Source organism: Petromyzon marinus, chromosome 6 (assembly GCF_048934315.1).
Source record: "Petromyzon marinus isolate PM22_M1 ecotype Great Lakes invasive population chromosome 6, UKy_Petmar_22M1.pri1.0, whole genome shotgun sequence".
Classification (NCBI taxonomy): domain Eukaryota; kingdom Metazoa; phylum Chordata; class Hyperoartia; order Petromyzontiformes; family Petromyzontidae; genus Petromyzon; species Petromyzon marinus.
In genome coordinates this window covers 425,385-449,791 of record NC_133672.1, presented here as the reverse complement: position 1 = coordinate 449,791, position 24,407 = coordinate 425,385, and the positions used below count along the sequence as shown (strand labels likewise).

Below are 24,407 nucleotides of genomic sequence, written 5' to 3'. Positions count from 1 at the left end.
CCGGTCCCCTGGTCACCAGAGCGACGAGCATCATCGATTGCAATCGATTCACATAGTGCATCATCGCCCACCTCCTGGCTGTGACAATCTACCTCGAAGACACTGGTGGGACCATCAATCATATCAGGACGTCACCAGCAGTCCGATGCGTGCATCTCATTCATAATTCACGGTAGTAGCGCGATTGTAGATTAAAACCACTGTCGTCTGTGCACCTTCCACGGATGGGGCAATCACACAATTACACGAACTCTCTCTGAGAAGTCTCATTCTGTGAAGCCCTCTTGCCGTGGCCGGCAGTCCTCGACGTTGGCATCAAGCTCCTGAACACACCGCTGCTGCCATGCCCAATAACGCATCGAGATTCACATGCATGGAGTCATGCGAATTGGTTACATAAGATTTATACAAAATTATCTGCAAATAATATGCAGGCTGGCTGCCTACGTGTATATATTTTACCTCAATTTTATGAAATCGTTTGAATGTAGAGGGATTTCCCCCATTGTCATGTTTTCCCTCTGATCTGGCAACCGGAGTGGGGACGGAAGCCGCCTCGGAGGGACTGGACGTGAGTGAGGCGCCGAGACCACGGCATTCAAACATTACATTACCTCATTATTACATTACCTTACACGGCGATTATTACAACAACAATAGGAACACAATTGTCATTGCATACGTAGCAATGATAAATGTTACGAGGTAAGAGTAGCCGCGTCATTGATGAAATGGCTCGGAATGCGCGGGAACTTGTCGCAGGCGTAGAGCCTGGACAGTGCTTTGATGAGCGACCGCTCATCATCCACGAGAGTCCTGTATGTCTTCAGGTTGATGGGAGAAGGCCACGCGGCTATGCTGCTGCTCGCATTCACCAGCCCGTGCTGACCAGCGCGGTGAAGTATGGTTAATACGAGGGGGGGGGGCTCTGTACGCAGTGCCGCCAGCCGCCTCCTCGTGGCCGCTCGCGCGTTCCGCTCCCGCCTCCTGTCGGGGGAGGTCAGAGGCCGAGACCCCACGGGGGGTCCCCACAGTCACACGTTGTTCTTACACAATTGGTTGTACACTTTATCTTTAATACACGGTCTAGTGATTGTTGTCATAAAAAACTTTTATTTGCTGTTGATGAGAAACCATGGGTTCGTTTGAATGCTGTAGAGGTATATTGCCATGCATTCCGCTATGATGTCCAAGGACCACCTTTGCGCAAGGAAACTTTTTTTTTGCTGCATTCGGGGGTCTGCAATTCAGTGGGGGTTCGAGAGCAAAGCTATTGCCTACTCGTAAAATAATTTGGCTTTCTCCAATCATTCTTAGGAGAGACAGTACTCTCATTACATGTGGATTTTTTCTTTACTTAAAGCTTTCGTGACTGCAGGAATTCATATTATTTGCGTCTTTCGGTAAAGTCACGTAGATAGACCCAAATAAAATGTGGTTTTGTATTGCAGTATGTTATATAATTTGGTGAACTCCAACGTTGTGTTGTGTCCGCGCCAACCAACCCATCAACTCTACCGATTCCCAACCAGCATCCCATACATATACTGCAAATAAGTAAATATAATCAATTCTAATTTCATGACTTTTACACGTAATTATCCACCAAATACATTTAGTTAACACCTAAATACTGAATATCAGTGAAATATATAATGTATGCTTTTAAAATATATGCTACTGGTTAGCAGAGTGGGGAGGCTGGAGATCCTGACAGGAGTACAATAATCGTTGCCTATTTGTAAAATAAACAAATTTAGAATTAAATTATTTGGTACTAACACGTACATTGGTATAACCAGATTATTCCTTAAATTTAGAATTAAAATAACGTTACCAGCAGATATTTAAACATTTTTTTGTAGTAATGCTAATTTGTTATTGATATGCTCGTATGTAAATAGCAAATGTGGAAAACTACTGCATATCGCAAGTGTGCTTTCATGAATAGTGTTGTAAGCCACGGTGTTGGCATACACTATATAACCAAGTGTTCAGTCTTGTCGTGAGTGAGCAGGAGTCATGGCTTGCAGTGGGATGATGCAGGAGTGCCCTCTGCTTGTGCGGCTGAACCAAGAGGGAACCCTCTATGATGGCTTCATCACCGTCAGGGTAAGCCCTCGTTTCATTCACATTGTTTAGAACAACAACCGTCTCAATTGAGCGTTCTCATGACAGTGATTTTTATAAATATGGTTTAAAGGAAGTCTTTTCGTGTCTTTGGTCAATTCACTGTTTATGACTGAACCTTGCCCATGTTTGGAATGCAGTGGCTATATTTTTCCTTTTTGTGTGCCACAGTGTTATTTTTTATCGGTAATGTCTCCAATCAAATTATGCCCTAATTGTTTGTGTAAAGCACCCTTGAGTGTCTTCGATGACATGTTTATAAATATGCTAAATGTAAACCTTGTAATAATTGCATCAGAATATTTTTCATTAGTTTACAGAAATGTGTTTTTTTATTCCCTTTGAATCACACTCATTTTACAGATTTGTCTTTTCATGATTTTTTTAGGAAAGAGATTTTAGGTTGCATGTTGCACTTCCACCAGATGGCCAAGTGAGAAATGCAAGGTAAACATCAGTCGTCACTGTCACGTACTTAATGTGACATATACAGTTTATTTCTGTCATCAGTAGGTTATCGTATAATTTTCATACTTCAGATTTTAAAATTACAGTGTAACCAGAGGTAGTCGTGTGGTTCGGAGGTCAGAATTTTGAGCTGGTAACCCCTGATATCCTGATTAAAACTTGGTTCTCAAGCATATAGTGAGTTGATCATCACACCTTGGTCACCATTGACCACAAAATACATCACATTAAATTCGTTTGGCTAAATTCCAGTTCTAAAATTTGAGATATCAGTATGACAGCACACTCATTTTACAGATTTATCTTTTCATGATTTTTCACAGCTCATCGAGACGCTGACCTTCCTCTTCTCACACAGCTTAAAGGTCGTGATCTGAGCGTGGCTTTTTTCACTCCAGCGCTGTCCTCTAGACAGTCTCGTCCCTTCACCTGATGAAGGCCGCTTGTGTTGTGGCCGAAACGTCGTGATTTTTGTTATTTTATTTTTTACCTACGTGACTTTACCCATTAGAACCAAAGAGTATGGATCCTTGCAGTCATGAAAGCTTTAAATCTAGAATTGATAACCTCTATGGGGAGGGCTTTCACCTATCTGTTAGAGCTTTTAACAGACAACGGGACAAGAAGTCACAGCTCATCGAGACGCTGACCTTCCTCTTCTCACACAGCTTAAAGGTCGTGATCTGAGCGTGGCTTTTTTCACTCCAGCGCTGTCCTCCAGACAGTCTCGTCCCTTCACCTGATGAAGGCTGCTTGTGTTGTGGCCGAAACGTCGTGATTTTTGTTATTTTATTTTTTACCTACGTGACTTTACCCAAAGAGTATGGATCCTTGCAGTCACGAAAGCTTTAAATCTAGAAAAGAGATTTTAGGTTGCATGTTGCACTTCCACCAGATGACCAAGTGAGAAATGCAAGGTAAACATCAGTCGTCACTGTCACGTACTTAATGTGACATATACAGTTTATTTCTGTCATCAGTAGGTTATCGTATAATTTTCATACTTCAGATTTTAAAATTACAGCATTTCACTTTGTAGAAGGGCAGGTGGGAAAGTGATATCCTTCATGTGCACACATTCCATTCCTTGCTTGCCACTCCATTATTACTCTTCACAGTCGACCATCATCCCTGAAAGTAACGTGTCATGCCCAAGCCCACTTTCTTAACAGTTTGAATAATTTCATTAACTTGTTTATGTTCTCAAATCCATGTTTTCCTCTTTCTGTCTATTAATGTAATTCCAAGCATGCATCTATCCAAGCTTCCATGCGCACTTTTAGTCTGTTGCATTTTCTTCAACATTCATGTGCCTGAACCATATCTCATTGCAGGTAGTACGCACTTTATTTTTCAGGTGCATTATTATGTTACTTTCATAATGATTTTTTTTTTACAAAAGCACCCCAACCTGATTTTGTCCACGTCATTATTTCATCATTTGGATCCCCGTCCACCTTCAATAGCCACACTAGGTATACATATACTGCTTTGGTTTCCAGCTATGACCTTCCAAAATATATATATCCAATCGTTTAGGGAACTTGTTGTCCATCACCTTTGTGTTTTTCATATTTATCCTGAGCCCAACTTTGCAGGAGCTTTTATTAAATTATTGTACCATTTCCTGCAGTTCATTCCTATAGGACATTATAATGACAATGTCATCAATAAATATAATATGGTTAATGTCTTCTCGATTAGTATTTATGCTTTTGCTTCTATAATCCGATTTTCAAAGAATATCTTCTAATGTCGCTGTGATTTAGTGCATCACCTTATGTGACTTCACTTTTAAGATGTAGCTTGGTACTTGATTCATACAATATGTGACTGTTCAATTTTTTTATGCCATATAGTATTTCTCAATATTTGTTTTATATTTAGGCCAAGGCTTGAGAGAGAGCTTGGATGACAATCACTTTCTACCAAGTCGAATCACCCTTTCACAATCAAACATTTACATGCATCCAACATTAAATATTAAACATTTTTTACTGCCTATTGTGTGATTTCATTACTCAGAAGCCATTGTGCAGAGTTTTTACTGATCTAAATGTTTTGAATAAGGTGTTTCACTAGGATATTGTGTTCCTACAAAAAAAAACTCAACTTTGATCATCTGCTGTCTCTGACAGATTCTCAGTGACCTGAAATGCAATTTCTTCTGTTGCCAGGCTGCACTGCAGCTGGCAGCTCAAGCAGGCACTCCGAGGCCACCAAGCACTTGTGAAGCAGGTAATTTTGGCTACATTAATAAATACACTTTGCGAATGCTAATTGCATCTCGAATGGCTTTCACCAGGTTAGACATAAAATTATAATTGTTGCTTTTGGTTCAGTACATAATTATTTATTGATCTTATATTTAAAATGTTAGCTTTTGTTTCGATTTAAAGCTTTCATGACTGCAATGATTCATCTTCTTTGGTTCTTTCGGTGAAGTCACGTAGAATGAGAATAAAATAATAAATTGATCAAATAAAATAACAATAATATTCTCACGACGTTTCGGCCACAACACAAGCGGCCTTCATCAGGTGAAGGGGCGAGCCTCAAATTTGAGGCTTAAAGGCCGTGATCTGAACGTGGCTCTTTCACTCCAGCGCTGTCCTACCAGACAGTCTCGCCCCTTCACCTGATGAAGGCCGCTTGTGTTGTGGCCGAAACGTCGTGAGAATATTATTGTGTTATTTTATTTTATCAATTTATTATTTTATTCTCATTCTACGTGACTTTACCGAAAGAACCAAAGAAGATGTTAGCTTTTGTATTTTATTTCACAAATCATTAGGCTGTTGCTTACCTTAGTCTTATAATATACTACAGTACTTGTCTGTAAAATGTCTAGATTTCTAGCATTGTAATTCCGTAGAAAAATTGTATTGTGAAATCTTCAGGATACCAGCAGAAACACTCATTGTTTTTGTAAATCTTGTACAATTTTCAGTGTAAAATAGTTCACGTATAATGTTTCAGTTATCAACATTGTAATGCTTGAGGCATTGTAAAGTTTGATGTTAACATGTGTTCTACTCTTTGCACACATGTTTTACCATATAATTTTACCTTGTCATGAATATATTTTCCTGTTCATATTTTCAAATGAAAACATACTACACTTCTAAAATAGGGCACAGCATTAATAATATAGTGTGAATTACAGAACTATAAATAAGTCGCACAGTGGTGCAGCAATTAGTGCTCTGCAATGCATCCAACGACCTGAGTTTGATTCCTGGCCATGGTTAACGTTGGTGGCAAGTGGTGTCTGAACCATCCCTGAGCCCCCCCCCCCCCCCATTTTGGAAATCTGCACTACAACCAGCTTGGTGAAATATGATAAAACAACCCCTATGAGCTACATAGTGGATTTAAAAATTGTATTATTAATATACGATAAAACATGCTATGCACGCTTTGGTATGTCACAGGTATGCTTATGTATTTCAGAGGCTAGAACAAAGCCAGTCCTTAGAAGACTTCATCGTGGAGCTAAAGATGATCTTGGTGAGTGTCGGTGTTTCAGTGTAACCCTGGTGTACTGCCATTTTAAGATGTCTAGCAGCGCTCCTTCCCACTGACAGCACCGGCTTCCATGGTGGACATGTGCCACCTTCGTACCGCCCCGTATCTCCCAGGAGACTTCTTTAAGGAGCAAAAGAGCACTGCACGCGCCACCACCTCCTTCTTACTACTCGCGGCTCATTGGAGAAATTGAGGCCCTGGGATGGGAAACGTAAGTGCAGGAGTAGTAGACCTTTGCCATATGTGTTGTGTTCATTTCTTTATTTAGCATACTGCAGCTGGTTGGCATTGTAGGCACAGAAGGGATTTATTGGCAAGCTTTTGGATGTACTGGCAGATGTGCCAAATACAGGGACATATGATGCTAATTTAGAGTAAAACTCTAAAATGTAAGTGGGGGCAAGAAAAATTGTGACTTGTAATTACAACACCAGACACGTACGTTTAAATATCTATTTGTGCATACTTTTTTAGATGAACATGTTTTGGAAATATTCTTAAGTGTTTTCTTTGACAAAGATCTATATAATTATTGTCAACACTGTAGTGTCAATCTGAGTCTGCTTAGAACAAGGTGAGGCCCCAATGACTTAATGCATTCAGATTATCAATTGAAACGTCTAGTAACATCAGGAAAGTGTAGTTATTAAGATTTTATATTTTTGTGATTTTTTGTTAAAGCGTGGTGTTACAGCAATGGTCATCCATACACAATGGCCTACTTTTACAGATGATGTCTTATCGTCTTTAACATCCTCCTGTCAACATATGGCATGCTTTCCTAATGGTCCATAACATTACCACATTGATATGGGATTCAAGCTGTGAATCCTTACCTTCTCCGTGGTAGAAGTACCTCGTAAGGTAGTTCCACTGGGAATGCAGCAAAAAGATCAACGCCACTTTGTGCGGTCTATAACAAAAAGTGTTTTACATGTATTTTTCCAGATGAACAACATACATACCATTACGTTTGGTTTGATTAAAATATTCGAAAAACAATGCAGTGTTTAAATGGTTTTACTCATAATGTAGGTTATACACTTGTACAGCACTGTTGTGTGTGCTGGCTGATTTGGGGACATCAGGCAATCTACGCGGCGGGCTGCTTGCACACATTAAAGGTGCCGCATTGCTGTGCAAGAAGAGGCTCCTGTGTTCTGACAGCTGGGCCAATACAACCACCCGCTGACTGTAATAACAATAACAGCATGTGAAACAGACACACGATCGTTTATCCAATTCCTGGCACAAATAGTTTTTAAGAAAATTTCATAAGTAAAAACTCTTCAAATTTAGGCATTTGAAAAACATGCATGTGAGGGGAGGCTCCTAACCTGCACAATTTGATGCTCTGCACGCATGCCCTAACCTGCTGTAAGAGTAACAGTGTCTAGCACCAGTGTTTACGAGATTGCTGACTCATGACCTTGTGAAGGTTAATGTGAGAGGTGTAATCATGATTCCAGAAGTGTTCCATGTCAGGTTTATGTGCAGATATTCGGTTGTTGATGTGGGAAATTCTAGTGAAGGATTGAGCTGTTTTTGACAGATCAGTGATGCAAATTTTGCATTAAAATGTGAAAAGTCCAGGATAATTTTTTAAAAATGCTGTATTAGGTATTTTATACCTCTGACTTGTGTGCCCAATTTATTTTACATTTCACAGTAGAGTCAAATGAAGTGATCTCTTGGATTGAGCTTCTTTGGGTGCCTGTTTACCACATTCAGACCACTCATGTGTGGTGTACGCACTTGCTTTACAATGAAATCAAGCAATGCATGATATGAAAGATTCACTCTCTGATGTGCACAATGGAAATTACATTCTTAGAAATATTTTTTTTTACATTTGAGCAGCCAGTTTCCTTTTACAGACTATTTTTTTTCGGCAGGCTAACTTTCATCGACCCCAACTTCAGCACTATTGGGTTCAGCTTCTGGGACACAAGTGGACGCCCGCATACCATCACCCTCAACCTGAAGCCACAGGTATTCACCCACCAAAGAATTTGGTCCAATTTCTTGGTCAGCTTTCAGAAAGAGGTTTAAAATTCTGCAATAGCATTGTTATTCGTTGTACTAAGTAACTTAATTAGATTAACGTTAAGAGCAAACACTCTGTTACCCAAATAGAGTGTTATAATATTATGATAACATCATCACAAGCCATTTGCCTGTGGTATCTGCCTTGATAAACAGCCCAAAATAGCACACTATGCATAGACATATAGAGTACAACTCAGAAAGTGTGTCCTCCAATAATTATTTGCAGATTAATTATTGGAGTTGCCTGGCCAAAAACTCCTAAAATCAACAGACTATGCAAATTTAGGTGCAGCTATTTGGAGTAATATCACGGTGTGCTGTTGACTATAAGATTCGTGGCACACCGTCACATTGCCATGGATTTTTGTAATTCTCCTGAATGTATATTCTTGGTTCTTTCGGTAAAGTCACGTAGAAGGGAAACAATAAAATAATAAAAATATAAAACAATAAAATTCTCACGACGTTTCGACTGCAACACAAGCAATGTAGTTTATGAATGTTCTACAGAATACTTTATAGATACAATTAATATAATGAATCCTACACACACAAGATGTGTGCATGTGAAGTGCATTACATATATAGATTTCAGTCTCCCACTGCTGTTGAATGGGCTCATATGGATCGACCTGCATCGATAAGTCGTAGAGAACAACTTATTATCCTTACAAGTACATATAACTATATATAACATTCCTTTCTGGTTCTAGCCTTCCATGATCACATACAGCGTCATCAAATCATGGTTCTTCTGGTTTGGCTTCAGCCTCGCTTTCCTGGGACTGAGCCTTGAATCAGCATCTTCTCCAGGCAGTCTCCAGGTTTCTTCAGGACGTGTCCCAGGAACATCATCTCTCTCTCTTCTTAATAGACTTAAGCAACCCATTTATGTAGCCCATTTCATCGAGGATCGATTTATTTGTGATTCTGATATGTGTACGTGCAATTGAGAGGATATATTTGTACCCAATTAAATATCTTCCAAAGGGTAACAGATAGGTGTGCTGGCAGTGGCTGCAAAGAGAATAGATTTTGTTCAGTGCATTCACGCTTATTAGCAACAGGATGTATGGTGTTAAGGCCAACAAGCTCATGTAGATCAATTAGCACACTTAACCGTTCAATACATTGTAATGGGGCTAAAGTGTGTGCTGAAAAATCCCGCTCCCTCGTGAGTCTGACTGTATAATTGTGCTTCGTGTTAGTCTCTCATTTAAATAGCGGTGCCAGTATTTAATGGAATACTTGACAGTTCTGTTAATTGGATACAGCATATATCTCTATATACACTGCACAGTTCTTTTCCACGATTCATTTATTGTCCGTACTACTCATCCGTTTCAGAAAATATTTTCTGGGTCAGTCCCGACAGCCGGTGCGGGTGACTGGCTTTACGATTCCTGGGTAATTGTGTGCATGGACAAAAATGAATGTGTCCCTTTCTCTGAATGCCAGTGGTCGCTCACCCTCATTTTAATCTTCCACTGGACCCTGTGAGCCGCGCTGACAGGAGACACATTGACACATGTATGTGTCAAGCCACATGGCGGCTTCTACCATGCTGCTGAGACCAAAAATGTTGAGAAACATGTACCTGACTACAGTTCTTAGCCAAGCTCAGTTGCCATACATATGTAGTGAGTCCAACTGAGTCGGAGACGTTGTCTTGGGAGCGACACTATTTATTACATCAACTCAACACAACAACGTAACCTACACTCAGGTGTTGAATGCCCATCAAACCATACTATGGCAGAACTAGACAGGTTCGCTATCCCGGTCCAGACCACGAGCTGGGTCCCTGACCGCGTGGCTAGAGGCTTCTTCAACCCGACGTGGATCTTCTTCACCAACAACCCGAAGAACCCTGAGCCCCACACGGGGCCCCCGTTACATCGGCCTAGGCTGGGGCTGGCTCCGCCCCTCGCCCCGCCCACCTTCTAGACCTCTCGAGCTCCTTCCCGAAGGCTCCCGAGAGCTCCTTTATACCAAGTGACCGCCCAGCGGCCTCCCGTCCACCGGTGGCCCCCTCCAATATCATCCAGTTACGTGTCGGCAGGTCAACCGGCATATCATGTCCCAACGTAACCCTGGCTGGCTGACGCTCTCTCTCACTTCCTTACCGGGAGCCCGCACCACACACTGCTTGCGGTGCCTCCGTGCTGACCAGCGCTCACCCAAGCCCCGCTAGGGCTGGTACTACGCCCAGTAAGCGGGCTGCACATAATGCCAACACATTATCCGCCCGGCACCACACAGTGACATTCACAGTTACTACACATATAAGAGGGCATTCGGTGATAAATCTGTTACCTTTCTGGCACCTCTTGCGCAAGGAGTCATGCCACGTGCACAGAGGATGCTTTCAGTCTTGTTGCTTGGCTACATTACAAATTTTTATAAGGTGAAAATCAAGCAAGATGTCTGTGGAGGTGTGTAAGGGTTGTGTTTGCATGCTAATGGATCATGTTTATGATTGTTGTTGTCCACAGTACCCTGTTGAGGCTCCAGAATGCTTGGTTGATATCCCTGTGACATTTGACCTTCACTGGACCCCACAAGTAAGAGTATTTGCTGTAAATAAACCAGAGACAATACTTTGCTAATCACACTGACACATTAATCATATACATCCGAAGATAAAACAACATCACAGTGACTAAGTGGTTATATTTAATGCACAGTTTTAAAACTATTGACGCTTCAGGTTATCTAGTGTCACGAACATACCTTATATATTTTTTGAGATGCACTGTTTAATGTAATACCATACCTCGGGCAATCACGGAAGGAAGACCGGGATAAAAATGATTAAATGAAGAGATGAAAATGACACTGACAAGGAGTAGCAACCAATGTACCTCAAGAAGAACGTGTTCAATTAGTGCATAGTTTCGACCATGACATGCATCAGAAACATTGACACTGAAATAAAATCCAACAAAAGCTGAAAATGATGCAAATACACTTGGACAGATGCATGTTTGGAATTGCACAAACAAAAAAGGCAAACACGTGCATAAGAGAATAAATGCAAATCCGAGACACTGAGGATTTTAGGTAGGGTGCACTGCAAGAAGGAATGATTACTGGGGACAAAACCGTTTATGGAATTGTAGCCAATTGATGAGATCACCACTGGGGAGACATAGCAGGGAGATAACTTCACGTGCAGGAGCGAGATGGATTGTGTCATCAAGAGACCATGAGGGACATAGATTGGTGTGGTGCGACCTTCACTCAGCAGTGGATAGATGATGACTGACAATGATACTAGGAAGACTATTGCAGTAGTTTTTTGTCTTAATTATATCATGTCATCTACATGTCAGTAACTGGAAAAACTTTTCCTTCTACGTTTAAAATCGTATCACTTTGACCACAAACAATATGCATGATTGCAGGCTTGTTCGTATGCAATTCCCTCTTCTCCACTCAGTTTTAACAAACAAAACAAGACCTGAGCATACCTCATCAAGGCCTAGCAGTCAGAGACAGTATTTTAATTACCTGTTATTCTTATAACATGTTTGTTAAATATCCCTGCTACAGCTTGCCAACCACTTAATTGCACAGTGGATAAACACATACTATAGTTGATGAACGCAGATCAGCGGGAAGCAAATCTCCACCTTGTGTATCCACCCCACTTGTGAATAATCACACATTCCCACCCAATACAGTGGGTGACATGGTGTGATAATAGGAGCCTGATTTTTTTTTAGTCATTGTCAAGCATATTGTAATGTCTGAAAACCAGTATTGATTGATTACCGTTACTGAGTTCTGCAAGCAAATGCTTGATTACAATATTCTAAAGAGGTTTGGTAGCTCTCTATATATCTGTCTTCCAGTATTAAGACACTTTCATGCATTAATTTCCATTGTGAAACCTTTTAATCTAATGAAATAATGTAGAATATAGCTGACATGCAAATTCTCATAAATTTATACAATTTTGCAAATTGTGCCATTCATATAATCTGATAATATTTACATTCCTATCTTTGCATTGGTAATTCTGGTATGAATGCACAACATTTGTTTTTGAGCATTTTTAATTGCTGCACGAAGCTTATCTATAGTGAGTCGTCTATGGATTCACCTTGCCTTCTAATCCCGAGCCCTGAATGCAAGTGAATATCATGGGACTGGCATGCGAATAGCACTTAAATGGCTTGTGAATTGCGCGTGAAAGTCATGTGAATGGCACGTGAATGCCGTGCGCCTACAGAGCAGCCTGGCTACCATGCAAAGTCATTTCCTGACAGCCGTGGAAGCCCTGAAGGATTTCTGGGACACGATGGATGAGATCGACCGGAACACCTGGGTGCTGGAACCCGAGAAGCCCTCCCGTGCTTCCACTACACGCCGCATCGCCATTGGTCTGTATGCCACACACGAGCATCTCCATCCTTAGTGGTTACCACAAACACTATGGGCATAACAGGGATAATATCATCATTTGCTTATCCATGCATCTTCAGACTATTTTTACGAGGGTCTTGTATTAAGAGATTTGGCCGATTCTTTTCACGAGTGTTTTTTGCAAATAAACTCTACGGCGATCAAGGGGTAGACCTGGGACCAAATGGCAGGACACTGCCAAGGTAGATCTTGGAGGTCACAAGTCGACTGTGCAGCAGCTACGGAATCTCAGAATCTCAATTTATCCTGGAGGAATCCGATGAACTATGAAGCTCTTTTTCACAGATGTCCAGTAGGAGCAGGTCAGCGAATTACAAGGGTATGTGTTGTGGTATCAACGGCTTTGGGCATGATGACATCTTGATCTTGAGTAAACTGAAGTACCTGCTAGGCGAAATACTTTGTTTTAAAGCTTTCGTGACTGCAATGATTCATCTTCTTTGGTTCTTTCGGTAAAGTCACGTAGAATGAGAATAAAATAATAAATTGATCAAATAAAATAACACAATAATATTCTCACGACGTTTCGGCCACAACACAAGCGGCCTTCATCAGGTGAAGGGGCAAGACTGTCTGGTAGGACAGCGCTGTCCTACCAGACACCCCGTAGGTGGGTGTAGTACCAGCCCTAGTGGGGGCTCGGTGAGCGCTGAGTCATAGCGCTGGGTGGCACCACGCGTGGCGTGCAGTGCCGACAGGACGGGGTGTGGGAGTGTCAGCCATGGAATGAGGTTACCCCAGGCCATGGCACTCTGGTTGACCCTGGAAGGCACGTGACCAGTAAGATCTACACAAGGGCCCCAAGTGGGGGCTGGGGGTGGTCACGTGCTGGGACGAGATCCTGCTAGAGGGTTCGAGAAGGTGGTCGTGGCCAAGGGCGGAGCCAGCCATGGCCAATGAGCATATAAACCGGGCCCCTGAGAGGGACCGGGGGTGCAGCGTTGCTGTTGCCATCTGAAGATATACGTTCTACGTCCAAGAAGAAGTCACCAATACGTGGACTAGGACCCAAGCCAGCGTCCTGTCCGTTGTAGCTACTCCCAGTGTAACTAGTTTAGTTTGCCTGGTGATCCACCACCATAGGGTGTTATCTGATATAAAGGGGCAGTTACCCCTTTTGTGTTAATGTGTTGGTATTAATAAATGTGTTGCCTCCAAAGAGTATGTCTGAGACTCAGTTGAATCCACTACATATGACAATTTTCTGGCCACCCCAAAGCTCAGCCCAGCTGGCATTTCACAAATCCATGTGATCCACCATCCTTTAGCTGCAAACTACTAAATTACAGACATGCACAACCATTCCCCTGACACCGTACTTGCGTGTGAGGAAAGTGGAGTATAGTTTTTAGCTCATGGGAAAAAAGTAACATGTGAACACAGAATAATGTTTCTATATCTATGTCCCTGGTTTTTTTTTTATCAAAAACACATTGAAAATAAAATTATTTCCAGGCAATAGTGCATCGCTGCACCTGGAGGTGGACCCACAGCATCCCAAGACGTTTCCCGAATGTCGCTTCCTAGGTGCTGACCACGGTATGGCATCCACTGCTCATGGGTTTTGTTCTAAACCCAACCCATACTATTATACATCCATCGTATCCCTTTTATAACCGATGCTAAGGCACCCCTTTGTTCATTTCTGGATTAAGGCCTCCTCCTTGGAGTTGTCTGGTCATACTTCACCATGCTGGTCAGTGTGGATTGGTGAGTGTGGAGCCAGGATCAGTTTAGATGATCTCACTCGTCATCGTTGTTGGCCATAGCTGGCTTTCCTATTTGGTCCGCTGGCATTACAATGTAGTGTGTTAATTACTATGGCACTGCTTTCCTTGATTATATTTTATTAATTCTAATTCATATTCAACTGGTATCCCTGTAATCCGGTTATCTTGAGTGATGTCATGTTGCAAAATTACTGCAGAATAGTCTAAATATAACTTGTTATCCTGTCTCCTCAACTATTATTCTGTTAACAGAACCACAAGACTAAACTCCATCTGCTAAAACAACTGCATTACGATGAAATTGTGTTGTATAACAATAATTTTACCTTTTCAGTGGTCACCCCTCTAAGGAACAAGCTCAGTGCAAACATGCATCATTGGTAAGTAACAGGAATCATGAGAAGTTTCAGTTTGTGTGAAAATTGTGGCTGAAGTTACTGTTGGCGGTGCATGCTCGTGTAAGCATTGCATCTACACTTTGTATACTTGCACTCGATATAACGTTGGGAAATGACCACGTTTGTACGTTTAACAGGCACCCTGAAGCCTCAGTATTGCACAACCTGCTCCACCTGCTGGAGATTGAGCTTCCTTCGCCCGCAACCCACAACAAGGCCGTAAGGCTGCATTCTCTTTCACCACTGCCGACACACGCATTACTGCCGCTGCCATTCCCGAGGTTCATTAACTGTTTGCTGCCGTTGCAGTGAATCGTTAAAAACACCAAGTGCTGTCTCACATCACTACATGTCCATTGTGTTTCATCATCAACTGTGGAATTTTTTTTTTAATTACTGTTTTTTTACACTTCATTGGCTTTCATACATCTATGAATTAGCAATTGGGATTGCATTGAGCTTTGACTTATAAATCTTTTGGTGTTGACGGTATAGGTAAATCTTCTTTGGTTCTTTCGGTAAAGTCACGTAAAATGAGAATAAAATAATAAATTGATAAAATAAAATAACACAATAATATTCTCACGACGTTTCGGCCACAACACAAGCGGCCTTCATCAGGTGAAGGGACGAGACTGTCTGGAGGACAGCGCTGGAGTGAAAAAGCCACGCTCAGATCGCGACCTTTAAGCTGTGTGAGAAGAAACAAAGCGCCTTGACAAAGGAATTAGCATAGAATTTAGCATTGAAATGGCTGAGTGATTAGCTTGTGACTGGTCACAAAAATGGCTATGTTAAAGTTAAAGCATGCACATCCGCAGAGGCACCCCTTGAAAAAGGAATTAGCATAGAATTTAGCATTGAAATAGCTGAGTGATTAGCTTGTAACTGGTCACAGAAATAGCTATGTTAAAGTCAGAGCATACACATTCACAGAGACACCTAGTACAAATCAAACAGGAGAATTTAGCATTGAAATAACTAGGCGAATTTATCATTGAAATAACTGAGTGATTAGCTTGTGACTGGTCACAGAAATGGCTATGTTGAAGTCAAGGCCTACACATCTGAGCTATTCACAGTAACTGGGTATACACTGCAATATATAATGAATACTATATAGTGAACCAATAAAAAAACTAAAATATAAATTACCTCAATATTATCAATAAACTCTATATATTCTCCAATCAGCTAAGCTACCAACAATAACTCGTTATATATCACAATGCTATATGGCGAAAAAATGGGTGGATTCTTACCCTCAACTTTAGCAACACGGATAGCTACGGGCCCCGTTCAGACGGACGAGTTCATCCATGGTCGGAACAGAGGAGGGGGAGAGAGACAGCTGCGAGGCGCTGTTATACTCCATGTTGTAAACCATACCATTAACCGTGGTGTGAGAGGTATTAAGAGTCAATGCCAGCGAAAGAGCTGCGGTCTGAAGGTCATCGTAAAATACAATTAATTAAGAATGGAAATGGTTTAAAACATCTTTCCAATGGTTACTAAGCCAGAATCCATCTTCTCGGTTGAAATTGTCTCTGTGCTTGTATATGTGAATGGCCTCATGAACGAATCTCTCATGGTAGCCGGTTGGTTTGCAAAGAACCTCCGTCTTGGAGAAGTCAATGTCATGTGAGCCCACTGAATTATAACAGTGATCTGCCACGGCAGAGGAGTTCGTTCTACCGTGTTTCAAGTCTGCTTTATGTTCGCGGATGCGGTCCGAGATATGTCGTTTGGTTTCTCCAATGTAGCTACTACCACAGAGGCACTTTAGTTTGTAAACGCCCGGGTACTGTATGTCTGGAACAGCAATGTAGGGTCAGGTGATGGTTTTGAGTGGCTCCACAAGAGGATCCTTCTTCATGACTGGAGTGATGGCTTTGCGGATTGTGTAGTCGGAGTAACCATTATCCCTGAGAGCCTGGTGTACGTGCTTGAATTCACTGGTAATGTGTTCCTGGTCGGAAATGCATTGGGCTCTATGGTATAGAGTCTTGATGAGGGAGTTCTTCTTGGATGGATGGTGGTGGGAATCCGGTTTCAAGTAAGCATCTGTATGGGTAGCTTTCCTGTAGACAGAGTGGCTCATTGAACCATCATGTCTCCTTTTAATTAAGACATCCAAAAAGGATGTCTTAATGACTTTACCAAAAGAACCAAAGAAGATTAATCCTTGCAGTCACGAAAGCTTTAAATCGAAAGGTATAGGTAAAGTTGCAAATTTTTAAGTCTCCCACAACTTAATTTAAAGCTGGTGGTAGACCTGAATACCTTGTTTTGGAGACAGGACTATTGTTTACATATTTTTTTTATTATGTTTGAAGCATGGCATCGGCAGGTCAATTGGTGACCTGTGGAAAGCAGTATATATGTTTTCTGCTACTACAGCACCTCCGATTAGCACGGTTGGCTACGTACGGTGCGAAAAAAGTTCAACGTACATACCTACAATTTCCTCCGACATGCAAAATAGCCACAAAGAAATATGCAAACATACAATTGCAGCACCCTTCTAACAAAGAGATACTTTCACTGGATACTAATTTGGTTGAATGAAGGACATTTGACTTGTGTGCATCGCAGGACTTCAGTATGGAGTGTGGCATCTGTTATGCATACCGGCTGGAAGGTGCAATCCCTGACCAGGTGTGCGACGAGCCTCGGTGTGGTCAGCCCTTCCACCAGGCCTGCCTTTACGAGGTCCGCCAAGCCATCTGTGTGTGTGTTGTGAATTTTAACTGCTTCATTGGTCGCACTGAGGGCAATTGTTGGATATTATTTCTGCTTTTGTAGTTCCTTTTTGGACTCAAATTTAACAAGCAGTGGGATCTTTCTATGTTTCTGAATCGAATTACACCGTGGCTACAATATTATTGGCATGCTCCCTTCATTGTATACATATATGTTAAAGCTGCCAGTGCTATTTTTTGTTTCGTTTTGATGACAGATTTTGATTACTAATATTTTCGTATTAAGTTTAGGTTGTGGTCTAATCAGCAATGTCACTAATAGGTTTAAAAAAATGTTACAGGCATTTGTAATTATTATATAGTATTGTTAATTTGCTAATATACAACCTTTATTGCATTCACCTGGTCAAATACGGACTACTGTACTGATTTGAGAGAAATAGTGAGTGTTTGTTTACATAATTATGTCAGTTCTAACAGTTTGTTAATTGTTGCAAACTTGCCAAATTATTCATTTGTCTTGCTTTTACGATAACGCATCAAATTTACATTGCAATCGGTTCAACTTTAAGCAATTTTATCCTCGTATGAAGCCCATTCTAAAAGCGGTAAATGGAACAGCAATCAAAATATAACATTTCAGGGCCGCAATCGGCATCAACGGCAACGCTGTGTCATGTTATTGCATTGTACAAAGCGGCCGATAACATTAAACATTCTGAAAATGCGAAAAAAAACGATATGTCGGACACGATGGCAGCCTAAATCTTGTTACAGCCAACAGTCATCCTGGCTGCATCAGATAATAATGCTTCTGATTATGGTCGGGCAGCATCGTGCGAGATTAACAGGTTTAGCGATGCTTTCGAATGTTGTGCTGCACCAGTTAACATCAGCAAATAAGCCATCAACAGAAAATAACTAACAGACAGGATTGATGCGTTTCAGAAGTAGCATGGGTTTTAGTTTACCTAATGAAAATGAATGCATCGTAGGAAAAATCTGTATTGGATATCCTTTATAAAATAACAATTGAGCATTTAAAATGATAGGGTATTGAAAAGGGTTAACTTTTTCTCTTTGAATGGGATTTGATGAGCTGCCAAGTTTTGACGCACAATCGTGGCGAGTCAAAAAAAATACCAGCATAAATTACACACCCACGAAGTGTATCACTCATTGCTGATTATTCTCTGACAGAAGAGGTACAACATTGTTAATGAAAGTTGGCCCATATAGGAATGCAAGCACCGAAAGTATATGGTCAAGGCATGGCCTCAAACATGAAAGTGAATTAGCCAAATTAGATTGCTTTAAATAAGCACTGGTTTACATAACCCCATCGTATAGAATTTGTGTAGATGTAAATATACTGCCGTGCCACAAATCAAATGTTTCCTTATATATGGAATGTACGATCAAAAATACATTTAGCCCATCCCATGCACAGTTTCTCTAAGTCACAAATACTTCAGCTTGGAGTGCGCCAGAATTTAATTACTATTTAATTCATGTAATCTTTTAGGACAACAGCTTCAAAGATAGTGGCTTGTTTCACGGTTAAGACACCTGCTGTCGTATGCGTAATTATGTAACGATTTTAATTACTGTCTCCATCATAATGAAAACAGGAGGTCATCTTCTTTGTTAAATCAATTATTTCTGATAAACACCTTAATTCAATGTTTGTACTATTTAACACCTGCTCGTGACTTCATTTAAGCAATAAATGTGTCATAATTTAAATTAAACACCTGGACTTGTTTTGTCTTGCCACTGGACTGAAAAGGTAAATAATCACGAAAATGCAACCATCGAGCCTGTTAAGCCACAGAAATGTCAACATTTTCCAAGTATTTTGACCCTGGTTTTGCACCCTGTGACATTTGTCTCTTCAACAACTTGTCTGAATACTGTGAATGTGTCCGTCTGTGTCTTGATGTCTGCCATGTGAGCAGTGGCTGAGGTCTCTTCCCTCGTGCACACAGAGCTTCAACGTCGTGTTTGGAAAGTGTCCTTACTGCAGCAAGGTATTCCCACAAATTACTCCTTCCGTAATGTTTATACAGCATTTTACTCCACATTTGAAAAGGGTCATATTTTTTTTTATCAATTGCTGATAAATTACAACCAATGCTGTTGAAGTGCTAAAGAACCTAAACATTGATATATAACTTTTGTTGCTGTTCCAAAAATGTATTATTTGGTTCTTACGGTAAAGTCACGTAGATAGAAAATAATAAAATTAAAATTAGATAAAGAATATAAGCAAAAAACCCGCGACGTTTCGATCGCAACACAAGCGGTCTTCATCAGGCGGAGAGGAAAGAGGGGGCAAGCCTCCAAATGCAACTGCTTACAAGGGCTTCCAAAGTTGTGAGTGGGCGGAGGACGAGAGTTGCGAGGCAGAAGCAAGGAAAGCTGTTTGGCGTAAACAGCATGGGAGGGGCAGCCAATGTGTTGCTTACAGTGAGGGAAATAAGTATTTGATCCCCTGCTGATTTTGTACGTTTGCCCACTGAAAAATAAATTATTAGTCTATAATTTTAATGGTAGGTTTATTTGAACAGTGAGAGACAGAATAACAACAAAAATCCAGAAAAACGCATGTCAAAAATGTTATAAATTGATTTGCATTTTAATGAGGGAAATAAGTATTTGACCCCCTCTCAATCAGAAAGATTTCTGGCTCCCAGGTGGGTTTTATACAGGTAACAAGCTCAGATTAGGAGCACACTATTAAAGTGAGTGCTCCTAATCTCAGCTTGTTACCTGTATAAAAGGCACCTGTCCACAGAAGCAATCAATCAGATTCCAAACTCTCCACCATGGCCAAGACCAAAGAGCTCTTCAAGGATGTCAGGGACAAGATTGTAGACCTACACAAGGCTGGAATGGGCTACAAGACCATTGCCAAGCAGCTTGGTGAGAAGGTGACAACAGTTGGTGCGATTACTGTATTCGCAAATGGAAGAAACACAAAAGAACTGTCAATCTCCCTCGGCCTGGGGCTCCTTGCAAGATCTCGCCTCGTGGAGTTGCAATGATCATGAGAACGGTGAGGAATCAGCCCAGAACTACACGGGAGGATCTTGTCAATGATCTCAAGGCAGCTGGGATCATAGTCACAAAGAAAACAATTGGCAACACGCTACGCCGTGAAGGGCTGAAATCCTGCAGCGCCCGCAAGGTCCCCCTGCTCAAGAAAGCACATATACATGCACGTCTGAAGTTTGCCAATGAGCATCTGAATGATTCAGAGGACAACTGGGTGAAAGTGTTGTGGTCAGATGAGACCAAAATGGAGCTCTTTGGCATCAACTCAACTCGCCATGTTTGGAGGAGGAGGAATGCTGCCTATGACCCCAAGAACACCATCCCCACCGTCAAACATGGAGGTGGAAACATTATGCTTTGGGGGTGTTTTTCTGCTAAGGGGACAGGACAACTTCACCGCATCAAAGGGACGATGGACGGGGCCATGTACCGTGAAATCTTGGGTGAGAACATCCTTCCCTCAGCCAGGGCATTGAAAATGGGTCGTGGATGGGTATTCCAGCATGACAATGACCCAAAACACACGGCCAAGGCAACAAAGGAGTGGCTCAAGAAGAAACACATTAAGGTCCTGGAGTGGCCTAGCCAGTCTCCAGACCTTAATCCCATAGAAAATCTGTGGAGGGAGCTGAAGGTTCGAGTTGCCAAACGTCAGCCTCGAAACCTTAATGACTTGGAGAAGATCTGCAAAGAGGAGTGGGACAAAATCCCTCCTGAGATGTCTGCAAACCTGGTGGCCAACTACAAGAAACGTCTGACCTGTGATTGCCAACAAGGGTTTTGCCACCAAGTACTAAGTCATGTTTTGCAGAGGGGTCAAATACTTATTTCCCTCATTAAAATGCAAATCAATTCATAACAATTTTGACATGCGTTTTTCTGGATTTTGTTGTTGTTATTCTATCTCTCACTGTTCAAATAAACCTACCATTAAATTATAGACTGATCATTTCTTTGTCAGTGGGCAAACGTACAAAATCAGCAGGAGATCAAATACTTTTTTCCCTCACTGTATCTCTGCAACACGGCACATGAAAGAAGGGGGCTTGTGTAGCAACAGCAGAAAACATGCGGCAGTGGCATGCATGAAAATACGAGAAACAGCGAAATTGGACAGCAATAGCAGAGAACAATACAGCAAAAAACAGCACTATCAAAGTTATAGTCGAATAGAGTTAACACATTTCTTGAATACTTTGAAAAATAGAGAAGATGGGATGGAATTTCATAGGCGAGTGGTGCGAGGGAAGAATCCGAACGAGAAGTGTTGTGATCTGTTGAGCATAGCATGGGGATGAGACAACGCAGTCAATCTGGCAGTCCGAGTCCTCAACATTTTCCATTGCCACCCGAATTAATCCTGGTTATGGCTGTATTTATTCCATGATTGTATTTTTCGTTTCGCTGATAACAAATAGTTTTAAAATGTGTTACAACTACCTTGTTATAAAATTTTCAACAGTTTCAGCTTCTAAGGAGAATCATATGAATGTATTTGAATTGTAAGAATTACGTAAAAAATGTAATTCATTGTATATACTGTACACCATTTATTTTACTGCCTACAGGTTGGTTTGTAAGATTTTAAAATGTGATACCAAAATAACTTGTTTTTTGTCTTCACAGCCCATTACATTGAAGTTGGGTCCAAACACCACATAAGTAGTTCCGAGTGAGAAACTGGTATTCAATGTGAATGTTCCCCAGTTCTGGGGTGTTAAAATGAATTTTGTTACTTCAAAGCAATACAATTCTCCACAGAAGACACGTGTGCGCCTGTTATCACACCATGCCAATGAGTTGCCAGTTCTAATTCTAAATAGATTTTTGGTTTAGGCCACGTGATGATCTGGCAACATTTCTGCTGTAAGACTCTCCACCACCCAACATAACCAATCATTAAATCGACTACAGATATTTGACCAAACCATTACGTGGTCTGACTCAAAACACAATTATAAATGATTATGGCTGCAAAATCTACATGTTAAGAGTTCCTAGTTTAAGCACATGGCAGTGCATATGCTTTCGGAATTTATAAAATACAATTTTTTTTATTTGTATGAAGTCGAGAACACTTTGATGGTTGAATTTGTTATAGATGTATAGTGTACTCTAATGGTGGATTGCAGATTGTGTGAATCAGTGCTGAAATAAACCTTTTGTAAATGTTGCCGCTTCATTTATGCATATTGTAATCATGCTCTTACCCATTCTTGTTAAGTACTGTTTGTTCTGTTTGAGAAATGTAGTTTAATTTCAAATGTGGTTAATTCAAGATGGATTTTATTTAATACAAAACATTGAAATATGGAATGATACATTGTACTTTATACCACATTAGATGTGAAGGTCAGTGAGCTTAGACGGATTTTGTTGTGTTTGTGTAAGCTACGCTTCAGTACCTGTACACCCAAACCATGTCTTGACAATGGTGTGGGAATGGAGTTGGGAAGGCATTTATTTGCCTTCCCCACCAACATTTGAATTGAGGAAATCATATACTTGTGCCCTCAAAATAATGCGGGCGGATATAATTGTACCACATATAATAGCGATTTGTTGTGCCCTGCGTCTCCACACTGCGGGAACTTGGCGTTCCAGGAAATATCGGTTTAGTGCATTAATGCACAACTGCTGTAGCATTGGATTGTTTGTTCCAGAATTGGATTGTAATATTTGTGGTTCCGTTGGTGTTCTCCTTTCTACCTTTTAATGTAAATAAAACCTAACATCAAAGCAATATTAATAGCAAGCTGGAAATGGGCAGCATTTGTTCTCCATGGAAATAGCAGGGTTTTCATAATTAGCCTGGTAGTTATACTTATTGTGCTCCATTAAAAGCATTCAAGTACCCCCTTGAAGGCTATCAGTCTGTAACATTTGGCAATCTTCTGACTTCATTCCACTCAGCAAAGTTCTCCCACAGGATTCTGTGCTAAGTTGCAGTATAGTCTATATAAATAATATCGCATCAGTTCTGTCTCATTTTAACATACAATTTTTGGCAGTTACATAATTATCTCTGACCCAGGATTTCCAATTCGACAATGTACAACTAAAATTACAAGATGACTACAGCCACTTGAGTGCAAACACAAAACAATGTGTAACTTACAGCAGCTCGGAGCAACTGCACTTTATCCATAGCCATTGCAATACGGGACACAATACTAATTGAAAATGAATCATCATACAAGCATCTTGGCATCTGGCTTGATTCTCTTCTCAATATTATTGTGTTATTTTATTTTATCAATTTATTATTTTATTCTCATTCTACGTGACTTTACCGAAAGAACCAAAGAAGATGAATCCTTGCAGTCACGAAAGCTTTAAATCGAAATTTAAATCTCTTCTCAAACTTCAAATATTTTAAGAAAATTTAAGAATAAATATGGGGAACTTTGTATTCAATAAAATCATGTTTCCCATCTTCTACATGGAAATTATTTAAAGCTGCTGCCTTCTATGCCTCACCTGGACTATGCTGACAATACACATCAACCTCTAAATCCACCTTAGATTTGCTCAATCCTGTCTGTTATTGCGCCTTTTACTTGAACTTACAAACCAACTACTCCACTCATCACTGGAATCTTTACTCCAAGACCAGTTATCACCCTCTTTCAAAACAACTCAGTCGCTTTAGCTGACCAAAGTGTTTATTCAGGAACAAACCCCTCTCAATGTTAGACGCCCCATAATGCTAACGTGCATTGCACCAAGAACGGATTACTCGCATGGTTCTCAGTCTGCCCATGCCCCAATTATAGTCCATGGGCCCCAGACCAAAAAAAATCACTTATTGGTACCAGCTGAGGTGGCAAAGTCTAGTAATGATTTTTGTAATCCTCCATCTGTGTGGGACATTTTCTGATATCATAACCTTTGCGGAGTGGCAGCTTAGTTGT

The 24,407-nt window shown here is 40.9% G+C and overlaps 1 protein-coding gene across 4 annotated transcripts; it reads left to right on the top strand.

Annotated features, from left to right (window-relative positions):
• On the top strand, positions 1-22,666 carry FANCL (FA complementation group L). Of its 4 annotated transcripts, none has more exons than XM_032948475.2 (15): positions 1-571; positions 2,018-2,112; positions 2,519-2,577; positions 4,776-4,836; positions 6,052-6,108; positions 6,240-6,337; positions 8,022-8,118; positions 10,671-10,739; positions 12,413-12,563; positions 14,062-14,145; positions 14,671-14,716; positions 14,872-14,953; positions 17,330-17,446; positions 19,395-19,466; positions 22,120-22,666. In XM_032948475.2, the coding sequence occupies exons 2-15, from the start codon at positions 2,023-2,025 to the stop codon at positions 22,153-22,155; spliced, it is 1,119 nt and encodes a 372-aa protein (XP_032804366.1). In that variant the 5' UTR covers positions 1-571; positions 2,018-2,022; the 3' UTR covers positions 22,156-22,666. The 4 variants fall into 4 exon arrangements, with proteins under 4 accessions (XP_032804366.1, XP_032804363.1, XP_032804364.1 ...); XM_032948472.2 differs by having other exon boundaries at positions 3-571; positions 1,999-2,112; XM_032948473.2 differs by having other exon boundaries at positions 566-705; positions 1,999-2,112.
• Positions 22,667-24,407: the final 1,741 nt, after the last annotated feature.

Excerpts from the sequence above, each read along its gene's own strand:
- FANCL (XM_032948471.2), top strand. Across the intron at positions 2,578-4,775 it reads GGCCAAGTGAGAAATGCAAG|GCTGCACTGCAGCTGGCAGC; the intron begins GTAAACATCAGT and ends TTCTGTTGCCAG. Across the intron at positions 10,740-12,412 it reads ACCTTCACTGGACCCCACAA|AGCAGCCTGGCTACCATGCA; the intron begins GTAAGAGTATTT and ends GTGCGCCTACAG.